Source organism: Hemiscyllium ocellatum, unplaced genomic scaffold (genome assembly GCF_020745735.1).
Source record: "Hemiscyllium ocellatum isolate sHemOce1 unplaced genomic scaffold, sHemOce1.pat.X.cur. R2, whole genome shotgun sequence".
NCBI classification, from domain to species: Eukaryota; Metazoa; Chordata; class Chondrichthyes; order Orectolobiformes; family Hemiscylliidae; genus Hemiscyllium; species Hemiscyllium ocellatum.
In genome coordinates, this window is record NW_026867614.1 from 1 (window position 1) to 22,984 (window position 22,984).

General features: G+C 50.0%; 2 protein-coding genes and 1 non-coding gene across 3 annotated transcripts in view; 2 read left to right on the top strand and 1 right to left on the bottom strand.

The window, feature by feature from the left end:
• Positions 1–892: 892 nt before the first annotated feature.
• On the top strand, positions 893–3,191 carry rpl10 (ribosomal protein L10; the record flags this gene model as incomplete). Its single annotated transcript, XM_060822517.1, has 5 exons — positions 893–951; positions 1,216–1,323; positions 1,986–2,124; positions 2,438–2,600; positions 2,993–3,191. Coding segments are annotated over 5 exons (625 nt in total), but the record flags the coding sequence as incomplete, so codon positions are not given.
• LOC132809148 (small nucleolar RNA SNORA70) lies at positions 2,689–2,827 on the top strand. The gene has a single exon (XR_009642227.1). It is a non-coding gene; the product is annotated as a small nucleolar RNA SNORA70 (small nucleolar RNA).
• Positions 3,192–3,825: 634 nt separating the features above from the next.
• The window catches only part of LOC132809146 (deoxyribonuclease-1-like), a 94,090-nt gene continuing 74,931 nt past the window's right edge, over positions 3,826–22,984 (bottom strand). Inside the window, exons 4-9 of the mRNA XM_060822518.1 lie at positions 8,891–8,977; positions 8,151–8,260; positions 5,141–5,253; positions 4,725–4,882; positions 3,994–4,090; positions 3,826–3,900 (exon numbers count right to left, since the gene is read on the bottom strand). Coding sequence (XP_060678501.1) covers positions 3,826–3,900; positions 3,994–4,090; positions 4,725–4,882; positions 5,141–5,253; positions 8,151–8,260; positions 8,891–8,977 — 640 coding nt within the window. The remainder of the gene's footprint in view (positions 3,901–3,993; positions 4,091–4,724; positions 4,883–5,140; positions 5,254–8,150; positions 8,261–8,890; positions 8,978–22,984) is intronic.

Here is a 22,984-nt window from a genome sequence, read left to right on the forward strand (position 1 = left end):
GGTGTGTGTGTGTGAGTATAGCCCTCCCGGTCACACTTCCCCCTATCAGTAACTTCCTGGCACTCCGTAACGGCGTTGACTCGCCCCCTGCCTTTGCACTGTGCTGCCACCACGCCCACTCCCCCATCCCCTCCCTCAGTGCACTGGAGCTGAAGGTAATTACCCCTCTGCCCACCCACCACACTCCTTCCCCCCGCCCACCACCCTCCTTCCCCCCACCTTCATCTGGGCCCCCCTGGAGTTGGTGTTTGAAGGATTTCTGTGGTGCTGCACACTGCTGTTGATCAGCCTGCCTGGTTTGTACGGCAGCTCTATCTGTTCTTCTTATCCACCTCCCCGGTGGTGTAGGGCTTTAACGTTCTGCTGACTGCACCCACCATATATTTTCAGGCAAGGGTGTGGTGCTGGAAAAGCGCAGCAGGTCAGGCAGTGTCCGAGGGGCTGCGAAATCAACGTTTCGGGCAAAAGCCCTTCGTCGTTATGTTCTCAGGCGACTCAGCTCGATGTGTGAATTTGCTGCTATTTGTGGGGGTGGTGAGCTGTCTATAAGACCATGAGACCTAGGAGTGGAAGTAAGGCCATTCGGCCCATCAAGTCCACTCCGCCATTCAATCATGGCTGGGCATTTCAACTCCACTTACCCGCATTCTCCCCGTAGCCCTTAATTCCTTGTGTCAAGAGTCTGACAGCTCATCACATCTACTTGATGTCTCAAGGAATTAAGGGCAACGGGGAGAATGCGGGTAAGTTGAGTTGAAATGCCCATCAGCCATGATTGAATGGCGGAGTGGACTCGATGGGCCGAATGGCCTGCCTTCCACTCCTCTGTCTTAAGGACAGCAGGCTGTTGTCTCCTCATACTCTGTTTCTAACTCTCTCTCTTGTCTTTCAGTTACAGATACTGTAAAAACAAGCCTTACCCCAAGTCCCGCTTCTGTCGGGGTGTCCCAGGTGTGTATTCAGCTTCCCCCACCCACATCAGTCTGTTATCTTACATTCAGCACAAGTGGAACTGATTCGATTTGCAATCCAGGGGCGTGGGTGTGCCTCCTACCTCAGGAGGGGTGTTGGGTGGGGGTGGAGGGGACGGTGGGTGTAGAAAATGCCAGCATCGTGACTTTAATAGTTTGGACTCGAAGACCCATGAGGCCACTTTGCGGTTAATGGTTCACTTCTGTTTGTTTGTTTTCCCCTCCCACCCTCTCCCCGCTCTAGATCCCAAGATCCGGATTTTCGATCTGGGTCGTAAGAAGGCGAAGGTGGATGAGTTCCCACTGTGTGGCCACATGGTGTCTGATGAGTATGAGCAGCTGTCTTCAGAAGGTAAGTGTTTCCCCTTCCCTCGTGGGATGAGGGTGTCTGTGGCTAGGCCGACGTGAGGACTGTAGCTGCTGGAGATTAGAGTCGAGAGCGTGGTGCTGGAAAAGCACAGTGAGTCAGGCAGCATCCGAGGAGCAGAGGAATTGACGTTTGGGGCAGAAGCCCTTCACCATGCTGCTTGACTTGTCTCTGGCTAGGCGAAGGTTTATTAGCCATTCCTACCTGAGCAGTGAAGAGTCGACCACATTCCTTCGGCGCTGGAGTTGGGAAGGATGGCAGTGCCATGAAGAACGGCGATGCACGAGAGAGATCTTTCTTGATGGTGGAAATTGGATTTATGGTCATTGTTAGACTCTTAATTTTGGATATTTACTTAATTCGGATACTACCATCTGTTGTAGCAGGTTTCAAACTTGGGCCCCTAGAACATTACCTGGGTCTCTGGGTGAGTGTGCCACTGGGGTCTTCATGTGTGCCAACCTAAGGGAGGCGTCTGAGTTCAGGATGGTGCTCCTGCAGAGTGGAGCCTCCTCTGCACTGATACCAGGGTCCGGACCCCAGCAGCTTGCTCATGGCTTGGGGGGGGCGGGGGTGGTGGTATTTGTATTTGGGGTTTTGCACTGTGTACCTTGTGGTTCTCACCGTTTTCTCTGTCCCCCCACAAGCTCTGGAAGCTGCCCGTATTTGTGCCAACAAGTACATGGTGAAGACCTGTGGTAAAGATGGCTTCCACATCCGGATGCGCCTCCATCCGTTCCATGTGATCCGCATCAACAAGATGTTGTCGTGTGCCGGCGCTGATCGGTGAGGGGTTGACCGTCTGCCGTCTCTTCCTGGGTCTGGCCAACTTATTGTGGGAGGGCAGCAAGTGCTACAGAAGGGCCATGGAGCATTGGCAAGGGGGGGGGGGGGGGGGGAAGAGAAAGACTGGCACTGGAGGCTGTACAGGGAATGTTCTCCTGGCGGATTGCTGGGATGGAGGGTGGTCCCAGTGACTGGGTGGGTGCTGAATGACCCCTCCTTCCTGTGTGACAGATTTGATCTTACTTTGAGGATAGTTGTGAAATGGTTTCTCTCTAACCCATTCCCTCCCCCCTCCACCCTGTGCTTCCTACAGGCTGCAGACTGGGATGCGAGGAGCCTTTGGCAAGCCCCAGGGCACAGTTGCCCGGGTGAACATTGGGCAGGTTATCATGTCAGTAAGGACCAAGACCCAGCACAAGGAGCATGTCATTGAGGCCCTGCGCAGAGCCAAATTCAAGTTTCCCGGTCGTCAGAAGGTAAGGGTGAGGTTTCCGGGGTCAGGGGGCTGAGCTGATGGGGATGGCTCCCCTTCTCTTCCCCACGTAGCTGGGCCCAGCTCCCTCTTTGCAGTTAATTAAGCCGACCGACTCCTCCTTTTGTGGAAGTCTTGGTGTGCAATGGCTGCATACAGTAAAGCCCTCTCTGGTTGTGTATGTGTTCTGTTGGTCTGTACAGAGCACACTAAGGGACCTTTGAGACAGATGGTCATCTGGTACCTTGTCCTGACCGTGCACCATCCTTGCTGGATTAATGCTGCTGAACAGTCGCGATGATGCAAGTGTGAGCGACTGACGGTGTCTGTGTGTGTGTCCAGTATCTCTCCTCCCCCCCCACCAATCGCTGACCCTCGTTTCTCTGTTCTCCTCAGATCCACATCTCGAAGAAGTGGGGTTTCACCAAGTTTAATGCGGAGAATTTTGACGACATGGTGGCGGAGAAGCGACTGGTCCCTGATGGGTGTGGGGTGAAGTATGTGCCGGAGCGTGGACCCTTAAATGTCTGGCGAGCCCTGCACGCAGTCTGAGCTCTCGCTTTTACCATTAAAAGGAGTATCTTGATCCCCAGAACCCTGGTGTCTGAGTCTATGCTGTGGGTTGGAGATGATGTGTCTGGGTCTGTCTCCCGTGTGTTCTCCAAGGGAGGGGTTAGGATGGAGAAGAGAGTTAGGGTGTGGGGGTGCAGACTGTCGCAGTGGGGGCATTTGGGTGTGAGTCACCTCACCAGGTGATGTGGTGGATCTGATCTGACTGACCCTCTACCTCCAATAAACGCACAACGTGTATGGGATCTACCTCCGTGACTCTCCCCCACCCCATCTCTGCGTTGGGATCGACCTATGTTCCCCACCTTCCAGGTGATCTTGTGCCTGCTCTGAGGTTGTAATCCTGAGAGTGGACTAATCTGTGCAGCAGCTACGTACCAAATCAACCCCGCCTTCTACATCAATAAACGTTGTTTTAGTTTTACTTTTAATCATCCAAGGAGCAGAGTCCATTCTCCTTTGTGTCATGGTCTTGTGTTCCTCTTGATATTCTCGAACTGCCCAGGCGAGGGGCAGGATCAGATGTTTCCTTGCTTACAGAATGGCCATCAGCAAAGGCGCTCCCCACAGCCCCTACATTGCCAGGTGAATGAGAGTAGCGAAGAAAGCTTTGACTGTTGGTGTCATGGTAGAGACTCTGGGTAATTGTCGCCTGCGGGTCAGAGTTCACTGTGGTCAGTTCGGTCCAGTTTAATCTCCACCTCCACTGGGTAGTGGTCACTCACCTCCCCAGCCTGTGGGATTGAAACAGGAGGGACTGGTTTAAAACCGGTTGGTCACACTCACTCAGTCAGTGTAGAGGTTGTTGAAGTCTGTTATGTCCTCACCTGGCTCTCGGACAGTCTAAACTCTGCCTGGAAATGGAATGCCTTGGCTGACCCAGGCACGATAGCGCTGTAAAACCTGGAGCCGTGCACAATCATCCTGCAGATAAGGGGAAGGAGGTGGAAACCAGTCAGAAAGGGCAGTTAGGTCTCCCCATCTGGTTCACACGAGGTCATTCAGCTCTCGGAGCTCCATACAATCGTGGCGCAGCTATCGGCAAAGAGACTAGTCTTAGAGGAGGTCCCATAAGGTCCACTTTGGCTGATCCTGGGGTTGGATGGACCCTCCGAGGAGACTATGTTGGTCCATTGGGTCTGTACGGAGTTTGGATGACCTGAGGTGTGTCCTTATCGAAAGACAAATTCTTAAAGAGCTTGAAAAAGGGTGGGGGAGCCGGTTGTGTGGTATGTTTTGGGGGCTCTGTATCCCAGCAAGGATGTGTTGGAGGGAGTCTGGAGGAGGTTAACGAAAGGTTCTCTCCCTGTGGAATGGGGGAAAGTGAAGATGGGTTTGCTGGTGGGGTTGGTGTTGGTGCTGTTGTGATGAAGAGGGGGCTAGAATGAAGGGTGAAGGCTGGCATGGACTGGATGGACTCTGTCATCATCAGTACCTGTGCTTGGTGCCCCCAGGAGCTCCCTAATTGCCATCCCTCAGCCCGTTTCCCCCCTTGTACCCCTGCCCCCATCACCATTCTTCCCTCCCTCTTGTGTTCCAACCCACCACTCTGTCCGACCTGTCGTACGCGCAGTGGGTCCTCTTGCAGACGGTAGTGTCTTCCTCATCACCGATAAGCCAATGGAAGCTGGGATCGCTGCGCACTCTGATAGTTTCCCAGTCGCTGTGAGAGACGTAGTTACAGCCTGCATTCAGATCCCCCAGCAGCATCACGTCCTGGGGTGGGGGAAGAGATGACAATCACGTTGGGTTGGGTGGATGGGGGAAGAGGGGACATGGTTTTGGGAGATGTGAGGGAGAGGGGATGGGGTCACGTCTTTGGCGGGGGGGGGTGGGGGCGAGGGAGTGGGGTCAGGTCAGGGGTAGGGTTGCGTCAGGGGATGGTGGGGGGAGAGGGGGGAACGGGGTCATGTCGGAGAATGTGTGCAGCCCTTGTCCACACTCCTGCCTTGAATGCCCATCTCCTGACCTTACCTCAATGCCCCACTTCTTCCTGACCTCCAGGAAGACGTTGTAAAGTTCCTCCATCTCCTGCACAGCATCACTGGGTGCAGTGTGTAGACCAACCAGGGCAAAGTCTTTAATCACTGAGGAGACAGAAATGATTAAGGGTTGTAACTAACGGCACAGGTCAGACAGCTCAGGGACAGGCCCTTTGACCCACTGTCCTTTGGCCGTTTGATCTATACACATGCCACTCTCTGGAAGATGTTGCCTCTCAGGCCCCTTTTTAGATCTTTACCCTCCCACCTTAAACCTACACCCTATAGGACATAGAAAAATACAGCGCAGTACAGGCCCTTCGGCCCTCGATGTTGCGCCGACCGAAGCCTATCTAACCTACACTAGCCCAATAACCTCCATGTGCTTATCCAATGCCCACTTGAATAACCATAAAGAGGGAGAGTCCACCACTGATACTGGCAGGGCATTCCATGAACACTCAACCCGCTGCGTAAAGAATCTACCCCTAACATCTGTCCTATACCTACCACCCTTAATTTAAAGCTGTGTCCTCTAGTAACAGCTGACTCCATTAGTGGTAAAAGGTTCTCACTGTCAACCCTATCTAAACCCCTAATCATTTTTGATTAGATTACTTAGTGTGGAAACAGGCCCTTCGGCCCAACAAGTCCTCACCGAAGTGCAACCCACCCATACCCCTACATTTACCCTTACCTAACACTACGGGCAGTTTAGCATGGCCAATTCACCTGACCCGCACATCTTTGGGCTGTGGGAGGAAACCGGAGCACCCGGAGGAAACCCAACAGACACGGGGAGAATGTGCAAACTCCACACAGACAGTCGCCTGAGGCGGGAATTGAACCTGGGTCTCTGGCGCTGTGAGGCAGCAGTGCTAACCACTGTGCCACCGTGCTGCCCTAATCTTGTACACCTCTATCAAATCTCCCCTAAACCTTCTTTTCTCCAATGAGAACAGCCCCAAGTGCCTCAGCCTTTCCTCATACGATCTTCCTACCATGCCAGGCAACATCCTGGTAAACCTCCTCTGCACCCGTTCCAGTGCTTCCACATCCTTCCTATAGTATGGTGACCAAAACTGCACACAATACTCCAGATGCGGCCGCATCAGAGTCTTCTACAACTGCAACATGACCTCAGGACTCCGGAACTCAATTCCTCTACCAGTAAAGCCCAGTACACCATATGCCTTCACAGCGCTAAATTTGAAAAACTGTAGATTTGAATTACCTGACCCTGGGGAAAAGGCTTTGGCTATTTACCCTATGTATGCCCCTCATGATTTTATAAATCTTTAAGGTCACTTCCCCATAGCACCCAGGGGAATAATTCCTAGCTGATCCAGCTTCTCGAACTCAAGACCTGGAAATCTTGCAGTTTAATAAAACCTTCCTATAACTGGGTGACCAGAATTGTCCATGATACTCAAAAGTGGCCTTAACATTGTCATGTACAGCTGTAACATGACATCTCCAACTCCTGAACTCAATGCTCTGACCAATGAAGACACATACCAATTGCCCTGCCTACCTGTGACGCCACTTTCAAGGAGCCATTAACTGTGTAAGTCCAGCTCTGGTTTGACTTGCCAAAACACAACACCTCCCATTTCGGGTGGCATGGTGGCTCAGTGATTAGCACTGCTGCCTCCCAGCACCTGGGACCCAGGGTCGATTCCAGACTGGTGACTGTGTGGAGTTTGCCCGTTATCCCCATGTCTGCATGGGTTCCTGCCACCATCCAAAGTTCTGCAGGTCAGGTGAGTTGGGCATGCTAAATTGAAGGGAGGAGTTAAATACAGGGTAGGAAAACTGGTCTGGGTGGGTTATTCTTTGGAGGGTCAGTGTGGACTTGGGCTGAAGGGCCTGTTTCTATACTAATCTAATAAACATTTATCTAAATTAACCTCCATCTGCCATTCTGCCCATTGGTTCAGTCGATTAAGATTCCATTGTGATCTTGGATATCTTCACTGTAAACTGCACAAGTCGTTATATTGTCACCTACAAATTTATTAACCATATCTCCTGTATTCTCATCCAGCAGTGGACCCAGCACCGATACCTGCGGCACACTGCTGGTCACAGGGCTCCCGTCTGCATGACAACTCTCCATCGCCAACCTCTGTCTCCTATTGTCAAACCAGTTTTGTACCCAATTGGCTAACTCTCTGGATCTACTCTTACTAACCAGTACTTCATGTAGGACCTTGTCAAAGACCTGGGCACTGCTGCCTCACAGTGCCAGAAACCTGGGTTCACCATGTCTGTGTGGGTTTCCTCCCACAATCCAAAACAAGTGCCGGTCAGGGTGAATCGGCCATGGGAAATTACCTGTAGTGTTAGGTACATCAGTCAGAGGGAAATGGGAGGGTCGGTGTGGACTGGTTGGGCCGAAGGGCCTGTTTCCACACTAATTAATCTAATCTAAAACCTTGCTCAAGTCTCCGATAACAGTACCTATCACTCTGCCTTCATCTATCTTGGTCACCTCCTCAAAAAAAAACCTCAAATCAAGTCAGTGAGATATGATGACTATCCTGAGTCGCTCTTGCCTTTCCAAGTACATGTAGGTCCTGCCTGAGAATTCTCTCCAACAATTTGTTCCCCACAGATGTCAGACTCATGGGTCTTGGTTCCCTGGTGTTTCTTTGCAGACTTTATTTTTTGAAATAAATAGTGATACAATATTTGCCACTTTCCAGTCCCCTGGCACCTTACTGGTTGTTGGTGCCAATATCTCTTCTTTCTTTCCTAATTCCTGCAATGGCCTGGGATTTGGACGCATCCTGAGCATTTCTTTAAGACAGTGCCCTGCAGTGCAACTGAGCTACAGGGTTAGAAGTTGCTCATTTGCAGAGGGCCCGTACGGAGGTGAGACTGACCATGTCTTGTGCACAGGGAGTATTCTCTGATGGATCCCAAGCTGTATCTCCCCAGGTGAGAAAGGGGTCACATCACAATTAGCTGCTGTCTGGAAAGCAGTCTGTAATCCTTACCGGTTCTTGGCGAATGGAACACAACAACGAATGGAGCTCGAGCGAAGATGGCTGCGTTGCCTTTCTTGTCTTCATACTGGTAACTGTCTGTGATCTTCACCACGTCTGACCTTTGGAAAGCAGAGGCAATGAGTTGAGGATCAAATGCCTTCAAAGTCTCTGGCCCTCCTGACCTGTAGTTCCCCGGGAGTAAAGGCCAGTGTTCCCTTTGGCTTCTCTCTTTGCACTGCGTTGAGTCTCCCAGGTCCCACCATACCCTCAAGCTTAATGGATTGCTTCCGGTCAGCTGCCGCTAGCAGAGGTAGACTGTCGATGGGTTCCAGCACACAACTGGGAAGCTCGTTCAGCTAATTCCTGGAGTGTGGGGCTTGCCCTGTTAGGAGACATGACAGAATGGGACCCCTCCACCTTCCCTGGAAGAGTGGGGTGGGGGAGGGTGGTCTTCCCCTGCCCTCAGGAGGGGATTGAGAATGGAGGCTAAGGAAGTGGGATGGTAGAGTAAAGGCTACAAAAATAAGATTAGGCCATTTGGTTCATCAAGCCTGCTGATGGATCATGGCCAGTATGTTTCTCAACCCCATTCTCCTGCCCCCACCCCCATAATCCTCTAGCCCTAGCAGGGGAGGGTGGGAGTGGACTCTTGTTCTGATGTCTGGTGATGGAGGCCGCATGGCCCATCTCGATTGGTGTGTTCCCACCCAACGCCCCCCGCTTAGTGAGTGTTCAGTGCTGTCAGGTACCTGTAGACAAAAACGTACTGCTCCTTGTATTGGCTACGCCCCAGCCTCCTGCTCGCTGTGTAAGTGTAATGGTGTCCCACATTCAACCTGTGGAGAGAATGGGAAGGCAATGAGTTAGCCCGACCCTCCCGGGGTGCAGATCTCTCCCAGGCCCAGTGGGCAAAATTCCAAATAGCACCATGGTTCAGGACACTGGCCTGACTCAATATGCAGCTGCTCAGGAGACTAACCAGATAAACTGTTACGTTGGCATATCTCCTGACCCATCCCAACCCTCCCTGGGAGTGTCAATCAGACCAAAGGGGGCACAGGCCCCCTGTCAGCAGATGTCAGGTTAGTTTTTGAGGGGGTGAGGGGTTACGGGGAGGAGGGAACAATTCCAACCCACTGCATGCACTCCTCCTAAGCCCACACCCAGTGATGGGATGGGAATCTGGGGGATTGGCTGAGACATTGCGAAAGGAGGAGTGCAGGGCAATGGGAGGTGATGGAGATAGGGAGGGGTTGTAGGGGCTGGAGGAGGGGACGGAGATGGGGAGGGGGTGCAGAGACTGGTGGGGGACGATGGCGATAGGTACTCGGAAGCTATGGAACTTGTGGGGAGTGGTACCTGGAAGAGTAGCTGGTGTGCAGTGGAACGCTTGCATATTGAGGGCGTGTGCGAGGCCTTCTGCAGTCAATGAGCTGAGATGGAGTTTGTGGGTGGCAGCGTTGAATGGGGTTGATGGAGGTGGGAGGGGGTGGGACCGGCAACAGATATGACATCCAGGTGGGGTGAAGCAAAACACCAAGGCTGTGATATAACATTGTTCAGGAATAGGGTTAGGGTCAGTGTGAGGCTGCGATATAACACTGTTCAGGAATAGGGTTAGGGTCAGCGTGAGGCTGCGATATAACATTGTTCAGGAATAGGGTTAGGGTCAGTGTGAGGCTGCGATATAACACTGTTCAGGAATAGGGTTAGGGTCAGCGTGAGGCTGCGATATAACACGGTTCAGGAATAGGGTTAGGGTCAGTGTGAGGCTGCGATATGACGTTGTTCAGGAATAGGGTTAGGGTCAGTGTGAGGCTGCGATATTACACTGTTCAGGAATAGGGTTAGGGTCAGTGTGAGGCTGCGATATAACACAGTTCAGGAATAGGGTTAGGGTCAGTGTGAGGCTGCGATATAACAGTGTTCAGGAATAGGGTTAGGGTCAGTGTGAGGCTGCGATATAACGTTCAGGAATAGGGTTAGGGTCAGTGTGAGGCTGCGATATAACATGGTTCAGGAATGGGGTTAGGGTCAGCGTGAGGCTGAGATATGACGTTGTTCAGGAATAGGGTTAGGGTCAGTGTGAGGCTGCGATATAACGTTGTTCAGGAATAGGGTTAGGGTCAGTGTGAGGCTGCGATATAACATGGTTCAGGAATAGGGTTAGGGTCAGTGTGAGGCTGCGATATAACACTTCAGGAATAGGGTTAGGGTCAGTGTGAGGCTGTGATATAACAGTGTTCAGGAATAGGGTTAGGGTCAGCGTGAGGCTGCGATATAACATTGTTCAGGAATAGGGTTAGGGTCAGCGTGAGGCTGAGATATGACGTTGTTCAGGAATAGGGTTAGGGTCAGTGTGAGGCTGCGATATAACACTGTTCAGGAATAGGGTTAGGGTCAGTGTGAGGCTGCGATATAACATTGTTCAGGAATAGGGTTAGGGTCAGCGTGAGGCTGAGATATGACGTTGTTCAGGAATAGGGTTAGGGTCAGTGTGAGGCTGCGATATTACACTGTTCAGGAATGGGGTTAGGGTCAGCGTGAGGCTGCGATATAACGTTGTTCAGGAATAGGGTTAGGGTCAGTGTGAGGCTGCGATATAACATGGTTCAGGAATAGGGTTAGGGTCAGTGTGAGGCTGCGATATAACATGGTTCAGGAATAGGGTTAGGGTCAGTGTGAGGCTGCGATATAACACCGTTCAGGACTAGGGTTAGGGTCAGTGTGAGGCTGCGATATAACACTGTTCAGGAATAGGGTTAGGGTCAGTGTGAGGCTGCGATGTAACAGTGTTCAGGAATAGGGTTAGGGTCTGTGAGGCTGCGATATAACGTTCTTCAGGAATAGGGTTAGGGTCAGTGTGAGGCTGCGATATAACATGGTTCAGGAATAGGGTTAGGGTCAGTGTGAGGCTGCGATATAACATGGTTCAGGAATAGGGTTAGGGTCAGTGTGAGGCTGCGATATAACACCGTTCAGGACTAGGGTTAGGGTCAGTGTGAGGCTGCGATATAACACTGTTCAGGAATAGGGTTAGGGTCAGTGTGAGGCTGCGATGTAACAGTGTTCAGGAATAGGGTTAGGGTCTGTGAGGCTGCGATATAACGTTCTTCAGGAATAGGGTTAGGGTCAGTGTGAGGCTGCGATATAACATGGTTCAGGACTAGGGTTAGGGTCAGTGTGAGGCTGCGATATAACACTGTTCAGGAATAGGGTTAGGGTCAGTGTGAGGCTGCGATGTAACAGTGTTCAGGAATAGGGTTAGGGTCTGTGAGGCTGCGATATAACGTTCTTCAGGAATAGGGTTAGGGTCAGTGTGAGGCTGCGATATAACATGGTTCAGGAATAGGGTTAGGGTCAGTGTGAGGCTGCGATATAACATGGTTCAGGAATAGGGTTAGGGTCAGTGTGAGGCTGCGATATAACACCGTTCAGGACTAGGGTTAGGGTCAGTGTGAGGCTGCGATATAACACTGTTCAGGAATAGGGTTAGGGTCAGTGTGAGGCTGCGATGTAACAGTGTTCAGGAATAGGGTTAGGGTCTGTGAGGCTGCGATATAACGTTCTTCAGGAATAGGGTTAGGGTCAGTGTGAGGCTGCGATATAACATGGTTCAGGAATAGGGTTAGGGTCAGCGTGAGGCTGAGATATGACGTTGTTCAGGAATGGGGTTAGGGTCAGTGTGAGGCTGCGATATAACGTTGTTCAGGAATAGGGTTAGGGTCAGTGTGAGGCTGCGATATAACGTTCAGGACTAGGGTTAGGGTCAGTGTGAGGCTGCGATATAACATTGTTCAGGAATAGGGTTAGGGTCAGTGTGAGTCTGCGATATAACATGGTTCAGGAATAGGGTTAGGGTCAGCGTGAGGCTGAGATATGACGTTGTTCAGGAATAGGGTTAGGGTCAGTGTGAGGCTGCGATATAACATTGTTCAGGAATAGGGTTAGGGTCAGTGTGAGGCTGCGATATAACGTTCAGGAATGGGGTTAGGGTCAGTGTGAGGCCGCGATATAACATGGTTCAGGAATAGGGTTAGGGTCAGTGTGAGGCTGCGATATAACGTTCAGGAATAGGGTTAGGGTCAGTGTGAGGCTGCGATATAACATGGTTCAGGAATAGGGTTAGGGTCAGCGTGAGGCTGAGATATGACGTTGTTCAGGAATAGGGTTAGGGTCAGTGTGAGGCTGCGATATGACGTTGTTCAGGAATAGGGTTAGGGTCAGTGTGAGGCTGCGATATAACATGGTTCAGGAATAGGGTTAGGGTCAGTGTGAGGCTGCGATATAACACTTCAGGAATAGGGTTAGGGTCAGTGTGAGGCTGTGATATAACATTGTTCAGGAATAGGGTTAGGGTCAGTGTGAGGCTGCGATATAACGTTCAGGACTAGGGTTAGGGTCAGTGTGAGGCTGCGATATAACATTGTTCAGGAATAGGGTTAGGGTCAGCGTGAGGCTGAGATATGACGTTGTTCAGGAATAGGGTTAAGGTCAGTGTGAGGCTGCGATATTACACTGTTCAGGAATGGGGTTAGGGTCAGCGTGAGGCTGCGATATAACGTTGTTCAGGAATAGGGTTAGGGTCAGTGTGAGGCTGCGATATAACATGGTTCAGGAATAGGGTTAGGGTCAGTGTGAGGCTGCGATATAACATGGTTCAGGAATAGGGTTAGGGTCAGTGTGAGGCTGCGATATAACACCGTTCAGGACTAGGGTTAGGGTCAGTGTGAGGCTGCGATATAACACTGTTCAGGAATAGGGTTAGGGTCAGTGTGAGGCTGCGATGTAACAGTGTTCAGGAATAGGGTTAGGGTCTGTGAGGCTGCGATATAACGTTCTTCAGGAATAGGGTTAGGGTCAGTGTGAGGCTGCGATATAACATGGTTCAGGAATAGGGTTAGGGTAAGTGTGAGGCTGCGATATAACATGGTTCAGGAATAGGGTTAGGGTCAGTGTGAGGCTGCGATATAACACGTTCAGGAATAGGGTTAGGGTCAGTGTGAGGCTGCGATGTAACAGTGTTCAGGAATAGGGTTAGGGTCTGTGAGGCTGCGATATAACGTTCTTCAGGAATAGGGTTAGGGTCAGTGTGAGGCTGCGATATAACATTGTTCAGGAATAGGGTTAGGGTCAGTGTGAGGCTGCGATATAACGTTGTTCAGGAATAGGGTTAGGGTCAGGGTGAGGCTGAGATATGACGTTGTTCAGGAATGGGGTTAGGGTCAGTGTGAGGCTGCGATATAACGTTGTTCAGGAATAGGGTTAGGGTCAGTGTGAGGCTGCGATATAACGTTCAGGACTAGGGTTAGGGTCAGTGTGAGGCTGCGATATAACATTGTTCAGGAATAGGGTTAGGGTCAGTGTGAGGCTGCGATATAACATGGTTCAGGAATAGGGTTAGGGTCAGCGTGAGGCTGAGATATGACGTTGTTCAGGAATAGGGTTAGGGTCAGTGTGAGGCTGCGATATAACATTGTTCAGGAATAGGGTTAGGGTCAGTGTGAGGCTGCGATATAACGTTCAGGAATGGGGTTAGGGTCAGTGTGAGGCCGCGATATAACATGGTTCAGGAATAGGGTTAGGGTCAGTGTGAGGCTGCGATATAACGTTCAGGAATAGGGTTAGGGTCAGTGTGAGGCTGCGATATAACATGGTTCAGGAATAGGGTTAGGGTCAGCGTGAGGCTGAGATATGACGTTGTTCAGGAATAGGGTTAGGGTCAGTGTGAGGCTGCGATATGACGTTGTTCAGGAATAGGGTTAGGGTCAGTGTGAGGCTGCGATATAACATGGTTCAGGAATAGGGTTAGGGTCAGTGTGAGGCTGCGATATAACACTGTTCAGGAATAGGGTTAGGGTCAGTGTGAGGCTGCGATATAACATTGTTCAGGAATAGGGTTAGGGTCAGCGTGAGGCTGAGATATGACGTTGTTCAGGAATAGGGTTAGGGTCAGTGTGAGGCTGCGATATAACACTGTTCAGGAATAGGGTTAGGGTCAGTGTGAGGCTGCGATATAACGTTCAGGACTAGGGTTAGGGTCAGTGTGAGGCTGCGATATAACATTGTTCAGGAATAGGGTTAGGGTCAGCGTGAGGCTGAGATATGACGTTGTTCAGGAATGGGGTTAGGGTCAGTGTGAGGCTGCGATATAACATGGTTCAGGAATAGGGTTAGGGTCAGCGTGAGGCTGAGATATGACGTTGTTCAGGAATAGGGTTAGGGTCAGTGTGAGGCTGCGATATAACATTGTTCAGGAATAGGGTTAGGGTCAGTGTGAGGCTGCGATATAACATTGTTCAGGAATAGGGTTAGGGTCAGTGTGAGGCTGCGATATAACGTTGTTCAGGAATAGGGTTAGGGTCAGCGTGAGGCTGGAATATGACGTTGTTCAGGAATGGGGTTAGGGTCAGTGTGAGGCTGCGATATAACGTTGTTCAGGAATAGGGTTAGGGTCAGTGTGAGGCTGCGATATAACATTGTTCAGGAATAGGGTTAGGGTCAGTGTGAGGCTGCGATATAACGTTGTTCAGGAATAGGGTTAGGGTCAGCGTGAGGCTGAGATATGACGTTGTTCAGGAATGGGGTTAGGGTCAGTGTGAGGCTGCGATATAACGTTGTTCAGGAATAGGGTTAGGGTCAGTGTGAGGCTGCGATATAACGTTCAGGACTAGGGTTAGGGTCAGTGTGAGGCTGCGATATAACATTGTTCAGGAATAGGGTTAGGGTCAGTGTGAGGCTGCGATATAACATGGTTCAGGAATAGGGTTAGGGTCAGCGTGAGGCTGAGATATGACGTTGTTCAGGAATAGGGTTAGGGTCAGTGTGAGGCTGCGATATAACGTTGTTCAGGAATAGGGTTAGGGTCAGTGTGAGGCTGCGATATAACATGGTGCAGGAATAGGGTTAGGGTCAGTGTGAGGCTGCGATATAACGTTCAGGAATAGGATTAGGGTCAGTGTGAGGCTGCGATATAACATTGTTCAGGAATAGGGTTAGGGTCAGTGTGAGGCTGCGATATAACGTTGTTCAGTAATAGGGTTAGGGTCAGCGTGAGGCTGAGATATGACGTTGTTCAGGAATAGGGTTAGGGTCAGTGTGAGGCTGCGATATAACGTTGTTCAGGAATAGGGTTAGGGTCAGTGTGAGGCTGCGATATAACAGTGTTCAGGAATAGGGTTAGGGTCAGTGTGAGGCTGCGATATAACATGGTTCAGGAATAGGGTTAGGGTCAGTGTGAGGCTTCGATATAACACTGTTCAGGAATAGGGTTAGGGTCAGTGTGAGGCTGCGATATAACATTGTTCAGGAATAGGGTTAGGGTCAGTGTGAGGCTTCGATATAACACTGTTCAGGAATAGGGTTAAGGTCAGTGTGAGGCTGCGATATGACGTTCAGGAATAGGGTTAGGGTCAGCGTGAGGCTGAGATATGACGTTGTTCAGGAATAGGGTTAGGGTCAGTGTGATGCTGCAATATAACAGTGTTCAGGAATAGGGTTAGGGTCAGTGTGAGGCTGCGATATAACGTTCAGGAATGGGGTTAGGGTCAGTGTGAGGCCGCGATATAACATGGTTCAGGAATAGGGTTAGGGTCAGTGTGAGGCTGCGATATAACGTTCAGGAATAGGGTTAGGGTCAGTGTGAGGCTGCGATATAACATGGTTCAGGAATAGGGTTAGGGTCAGCGTGAGGCTGAGATATGACGTTGTTCAGGAATAGGGTTAGGGTCAGTGTGAGGCTGCGATATAACAGTGTTCAGGAATAGGGTTAGGGTCAGTGTGAGGCTGCGATATAACGTTCAGGAATGGGGTTAGGGTCAGTGTGAGGCCGCGATATAACATGGTTCAGGAATAGGGTTAGGGTCAGTGTGAGGCTGCGATATAACGTTCAGGAATAGGGTTAGGGTCAGTGTGAGGCTGCGATATGACGTTGTTCAGGAATAGGGTTAGGGTCAGTGTGAGGCTGCGATATGACGTTGTTCAGGAATAGGGTTAGGGTCAGTGTGAGGCTGCGATATAACATGGTTCAGGAATAGGGTTAGGGTCAGTGTGAGGCTGCGATATAACACTGTTCAGGAATAGGGTTAGGGTCAGTGTGAGGCTGCGATATAACATTGTTCAGGAATAGGGTTAGGGTCAGTGTGAGGCTGCGATATAACACTTCAGGAATAGGGTTAGGGTCAGTGTGAGGCTGTGATATAACATTGTTCAGGAATAGGGTTAGGGTCAGCGTGAGGCTGAGATATGACGTTGTTCAGGAATAGGGTTAGGGTCAGTGTGAGGCTGCGATATAACACTGTTCAGGAATAGGGTTAGGGTCAGTGTGAGGCTGCGATATAACGTTCAGGACTAGGGTTAGGGTCAGTGTGAGGCTGCGATATAACATTGTTCAGGAATAGGGTTAGGGTCAGCGTGAGGCTGAGATATGACGTTGTTCAGGAATGGGGTTAGGGTCAGTGTGAGGCTGCGATATAACATGGTTCAGGAATAGGGTTAGGGTCAGTGAGGCTGAGATATGACGTTGTTCAGGAATAGGGTTAGGGTCAGTGTGAGGCTGCGATATAACAGTGTTCAGGAATAGGGTTAGGGTCAGTGTGAGGCTGCGATATAACGTTCAGGAATGGGGTTAGGGTCAGCGTGAGGCTGCGATATAACGTTGTTCAGGAATAGGGTTAGGGTCAGTGTGAGGCTGCGATATAACATGGTTCAGGAATAGGGTTAGGGTCAGTGTGAGGCTGCGATATAACATGTTCAGGAATAGGGTTAGGGTCAGTGTGAGGCTGCGATATAACACCGTTCAGGACTAGGGTTAGGGTCAGTGTGAGGCTGCGATATAACACTGTTCAGGAATAGGGTTAGGGTCAGTGTGAGGCTGCGATGTAACAGTGTTCAGGAATAGGGTTAGGGTCTGTGAGGCTGCGATATAACGTTCTTCAGGAATAGGGTTAGGGTCAGTGTGAGGCTGCGATATAACATGGTCAGGAATAGGGTTAGGGTCAGTGTGAGGCTGCGATATAACGTTGTTCAGGAATAGGGTTAGGGTCAGTGTGAGGCTGCGATATAACGTTCAGGACTAGGGTTAGGGTCAGTGTGAGGCTGCGATATAACACTGTTCAGGAATAGGGTTAGGGTCAGTGTGAGGCTGCGATATAATGTTGTTCAGGAATAGGGTTAGGGTCAGCGTGAGGCTGAGATATGACGTTGTTCAGGAATAGGGTTAGGGTCAGTGTGAGGCTGCGATATAACATGGTTCAGGAATAGGGTTAGGGTCAGTGTGAGGCTGCGATATAACAGTGTTCAGGAATAGGGTTAGGGTCAGTGTGAGGCTGCGATATAACGTTAAGGAATAGGGTTAGGGTCAGTGTGAGGCTGCGATATGACGTTGTTCAGGAATAGGGTTAGGGTCAGTGTGAGGCTGAGATATAACGTTGTTCAGGAATAGGGTTAGGGTCAGTGTGAGGCTGCGATATAACGTTCAGGAATAGGGTTAGGGTCAGTGTGAGGCTGCGATATAACACTGTTCAGGAATAGGGTTAGGGTCAGTGTGAGGCTGCGATATAACAGTGTTCAGGAATAGGGTTAGGGTCAGTGTGAGGCTGCGATATAACATTGTTCAGGAATGGGGTTAGGGTCAGTGTGAGGCTGCGATATAACACTGTTCTGGAATAGGGTTAGGGTCAGTGTGAGGCTGCGATATAACACTGTTCAGGAATAGGGTTAGGGTCAGTGTGAGGCTGCGATATAACGTTGTTCAGGAATAGGGTTAGGGTCAGCGTGACGCTGAGATATGACGTTGTTCAGGAATAGGGTTAGGGTCAGTGTGAGGCTGCGATATAACATGTTCAGGAATAGGGTTAGGGTCAGTGTGAGGCTGCGATATAACACTGTTCAGGAATAGGGTTAGGGTCAGTGTGAGGCTGCGATATAACAGTGTTCAGGAATAGGGTTAGGGTCAGTGTGAGGCTGCGATATAACATTGTTCAGGAATAGGGTTAGGGTCAGCGTGAGGCTGAGATATGACGTTGTTCAGGAATAGGGTTAGGGTCAGTGTGAGGCTGCGATATAACACTGTTCAGGAATAGGGTTAGGGTCAGTGTGAGGCTGCGATATAACACTGTTCAGGAATAGGGTTAGGGTCAGTGTGAGGCTGCGATATAACACTGTTCAGGAATAGGGTTAGGGTCAGTGTGAGGCTGCGATATAACACTGTTCAGGAATAGGGTTAGGGTCAGTGTGAGGCTGCGATATAACATTGTTCAGGAATAGGGTTAGGGTCAGTGTGAGGCTGCGATATAACGTGTTCAGGAATAGGGTTAGGGTCAGTGTGAGGCTGCGATATAACGTTGTTCAGGAATAGGGTTAGGGTCAGTGTGAGGCTGCGATATAACATGGTTCAGGAATGGGGTTAGGGTCAGTGTGAGGCTGAGATATGACGTTGTTCAGGAATAGGGTTAGGGTCAGTGTGAGGCTGCGATATAACATGTTCAGGAATAGGGTTAGGGTCAGTGTGAGGCTGCGATATAACACTTCAGGAATAGGGTTAGGGTCAGTGTGAGGCTGTGATATAACAGTGTTCAGGAATAGGGTTAGGGTCAGCGTGAGGCTGCGATATAACATTGTTCAGGAATAGGGTTAGGGTCAGCGTGAGGCTGAGATATGACGTTGTTCAGGAATAGGGTTAGGGTCAGTGTGAGGCTGCGATATAACACTGTTCAGGAATAGGGTTAGGGTCAGTGTGAGGCTGCGATATAACATTGTTCAGGAATAGGGTTAGGGTCAGTGTGAGGCTGAGATATAACGTTGTTCAGGAATAGGGTTAGGGTCAGTGTGAGGCTGCGATATTACACTGTTCAGGAATGGGGTTAGGGTCAGCGTGAGGCTGCGATATAACGTTGTTCAGGAATAGGGTTAGGGTCAGTGTGAGGCTGCGATATAACATGTTCAGGAATAGGGTTAGGGTCAGTGTGAGGCTGCGATATAACATGGTTCAGGAATAGGGTTAGGGTCAGTGTGAGGCTGCGATATAACACTGTTCAGGACTAGGGTTAGGGTCAGTGTGAGGCTGCGATATAACATGTTCAGGAATAGGGTTAGGGTCAGTGTGAGGCTGCGATGTAACAGTGTTCAGGAATAGGGTTAGGGTCTGTGAGGCTGCGATATAACGTTCTTCAGGAATAGGGTTAGGGTCAGTGTGAGGCTGCGATATAACATGTTCAGGAATAGGGTTAGGGTCAGTGTGAGGCTGCGATATAACATGGTTCAGGAATAGGGTTAGGGTCAGTGTGAGGCTGCGATATAACACCGTTCAGGACTAGGGTTAGGGTCAGTGTGAGGCTGCGATATAACACTGTTCAGGAATAGGGTTAGGGTCAGTGTGAGGCTGCGATGTAACAGTGTTCAGGAATAGGGTTAGGGTCTGTGAGGCTGCGATATAACGTTCTTCAGGAATAGGGTTAGGGTCAGTGTGAGGCTGCGATATAACATGGTTCAGGAATAGGGTTAGGGTCAGTGTGAGGCTGCGATATAACATTGTTCAGGAATAGGGTTAGGGTCAGTGTGAGGCTGCGATATAACGTTGTTCAGGAATAGGGTTAGGGTCAGCGTGAGGCTGAGATATGACGTTGTTCAGGAATAGGGTTAGGGTCAGTGTGAGGCTGCGATATAACGTTGTTCAGGAATAGGGTTAGGGTCAGTGTGAGGCTGCGATATAACGTTCAGGACTAGGGTTAGGGTCAGTGTGAGGCTGCGATATAACATTGTTCAGGAATAGGGTTAGGGTCAGTGTGAGTCTGCGATATAACATGGTTCAGGAATAGGGTTAGGGTCAGCGTGAGGCTGAGATATAACGTTGTTCAGGAATAGGGTTAGGGTCAGTGTGAGGCTGCGATATAACATTGTTCAGGAATAGGGTTAGGGTCAGTGTGAGGCTGCGATATAACGTTCAGGAATGGGGTTAGGGTCAGTGTGAGGCCGCGATATAACATGGTTCAGGAATAGGGTTAGGGTCAGTGTGAGGCTGCGATATAACGTTCAGGAATAGGGTTAGGGTCAGTGTGAGGCTGCGATATAACATGGTTCAGGAATAGGGTTAGGGTCAGCGTGAGGCTGAGATATGACGTTGTTCAGGAATAGGGTTAGGGTCAGTGTGAGGCTGCGATATGACGTTGTTCAGGAATAGGGTTAGGGTCAGTGTGAGGCTGCGATATAACATGGTTCAGGAATAGGGTTAGGGTCAGTGTGAGGCTGCGATATAACACTTCAGGAATAGGGTTAGGGTCAGTGTGAGGCTGCGATATAACAGTGTTCAGGAATAGGGTTAGGGTCAGTGTGAGGCTGCGATATAACATTGTTCAGGAATAGGGTTAGGGTCAGTGTGAGGCTGAGATATAACGTTGTTCAGGAATAGGGTTAGGGTCAGTGTGAGGCTGCGATATAACACTGTTCAGGAATAGGGTTAGGGTCAGTGTGAGGCTGCGATATAACATTGTTCAGGAATAGGGTTAGGGTCAGCGTGAGGCTGAGATATGACGTTGTTCAGGAATAGGGTTAGGGTCAGTGTGAGGCTGCGATATTACACTTCAGGAATGGGGTTAGGGTCAGCGTGAGGCTGCGATATAACGTTGTTCAAGAATAGGGTTAGGGTCAGTGTGAGGCTGCGATATAACATGGTTCAGGAATAGGGTTAGGGTCAGTGTGAGGCTGCGATATAACATGGTTCAGGAATAGGGTTAGGGTCAGTGTGAGGCTGCGATATAACACCGTTCAGGACTAGGGTTAGGGTCAGTGTGAGGCTGCGATATAACACTGTTCAGGAATAGGGTTAGGGTCAGTGTGAGGCTGCGATGTAACAGTGTTCAGGAATAGGGTTAGGGTCTGTGAGGCTGCGATATAACGTTCTTCAGGAATAGGGTTAGGGTCAGTGTGAGGCTGCGATATAACATGGTTCAGGAATAGGGTTAGGGTCAGTGTGAGGCTGCGATATAACATGGTTCAGGAATAGGGTTAGGGTCAGTGTGAGGCTGCGATATAACACCGTTCAGGACTAGGGTTAGGGTCAGTGTGAGGCTGCGATGTAACAGTGTTCAGGAATAGGGTTAGGGTCTGTGAGGCTGCGATATAACGTTCTTCAGGAATAGGGTTAGGATCAGTGTGAGGCTGCGATATAACATGGTTCAGGAATAGGGTTAGGGTCAGTGTGAGGCTGCGATATAACATGGTTCAGGAATAGGGTTAGGGTCAGTGTGAGGCTGCGATATAACGTTGTTCAGGAATAGGGTTAGGGTCAGCGTGAGGCTGAGATATGACGTTGTTCAGGAATGGGGTTAGGGTCAGTGTGAGGCTGCGATATAACGTTGTTCAGGAATAGGGTTAGGGTCAGTGTGAGGCTGCGATATAACGTTCAGGACTAGGGTTAGGGTCAGTGTGAGGCTGCGATATAACGTTGTTCAGGAATAGGGTTAGGGTCAGTGTGAGGCTGCGATATAACATGGTTCAGGAATAGGGTTAGGGTCAGCGTGAGGCTGAGATATGACGTTGTTCAGGAATAGGGTTAGGGTCAGTGTGAGGCTGCGATATAACATTGTTCAGGAATAGGGTTAGGGTCAGTGTGAGGCTGCGATATAACGTTCAGGAATGGGGTTAGGGTCAGTGTGAGGCCGCGATATAACATGGTTCAGGAATAGGGTTAGGGTCAGTGTGAGGCTGCGATATAACGTTCAGGAATAGGGTTAGGGTCAGTGTGAGGCTGCGATATAACATGGTTCAGGAATAGGGTTAGGGTCAGCGTGAGGCTGAGATATGACGTTGTTCAGGAATAGGGTTAGGGTCAGTGTGAGGCTGCGATATGACGTTGTTCAGGAATAGGGTTAGGGTCAGTGTGAGGCTGCGATATAACATGGTTCAGGAATAGGGTTAGGGTCAGTGTGAGGCTGCGATATAACACTGTTCAGGAATAGGGTTAGGGTCAGTGTGAGGCTGCGATATAACATTGTTCAGGAATAGGGTTAGGGTCAGCGTGAGGCTGAGATATGACGTTGTTCAGGAATAGGGTTAGGGTCAGTGTGAGGCTGCGATATAACATTGTTCAGGAATAGGGTTACGGTCAGTGTGAGGCTGCGATATAACGTTCAGGACTAGGGTTAGGGTCAGTGTGAGGCTGCGATATAACATTGTTCAGGAATAGGGTTAGGGTCAGCGTGAGGCTGAGATATGACGTTGTTCAGGAATGGGGTTAGGGTCAGTGTGAGGCTGCGATATAACATGGTTCAGGAATAGGGTTAGGGTCAGTGTGAGGCTGAGATATGACGTTGTTCAGGAATAGGGTTAGGGTCAGTGTGAGGCTGCGATATAACATTGTTCAGGAATAGGGTTAGGGTCAGTGTGAGGCTGCGATATAACATTGTTCAGGAATAGGGTTAGGGTCAGTGTGAGGCTGCGATATAACGTTGTTCAGGAATAGGGTTAGGGTCAGCGTGAGGCTGGAATATGACGTTGTTCAGGAATGGGTTAGGGTCAGTGTGAGGCTGCGATATACCGTTGTTCAGGAATAGGGTTAGGGTCAGTGTGAGGCTGCGATATAACATTGTTCAGGAATAGGGTTAGGGTCAGTGTGAGGCTGCGATATAACGTTGTTCAGGAATAGGGTTAGGGTCAGTGTGAGGCTGAGATATGACGTTGTTCAGGATTTGGGTTAGGGTCAGTGTGAGGCTGCGATATAACGTTGTTCAGGAATAGGGTTAGGGTCAGTGTGAGGCTGCGATATAACGTTCAGGACTAGGGTTAGGGTCAGTGTGAGGCTGCGATATAACATTGTTCAGGAATAGGGTTAGGGTCAGTGTGAGGCT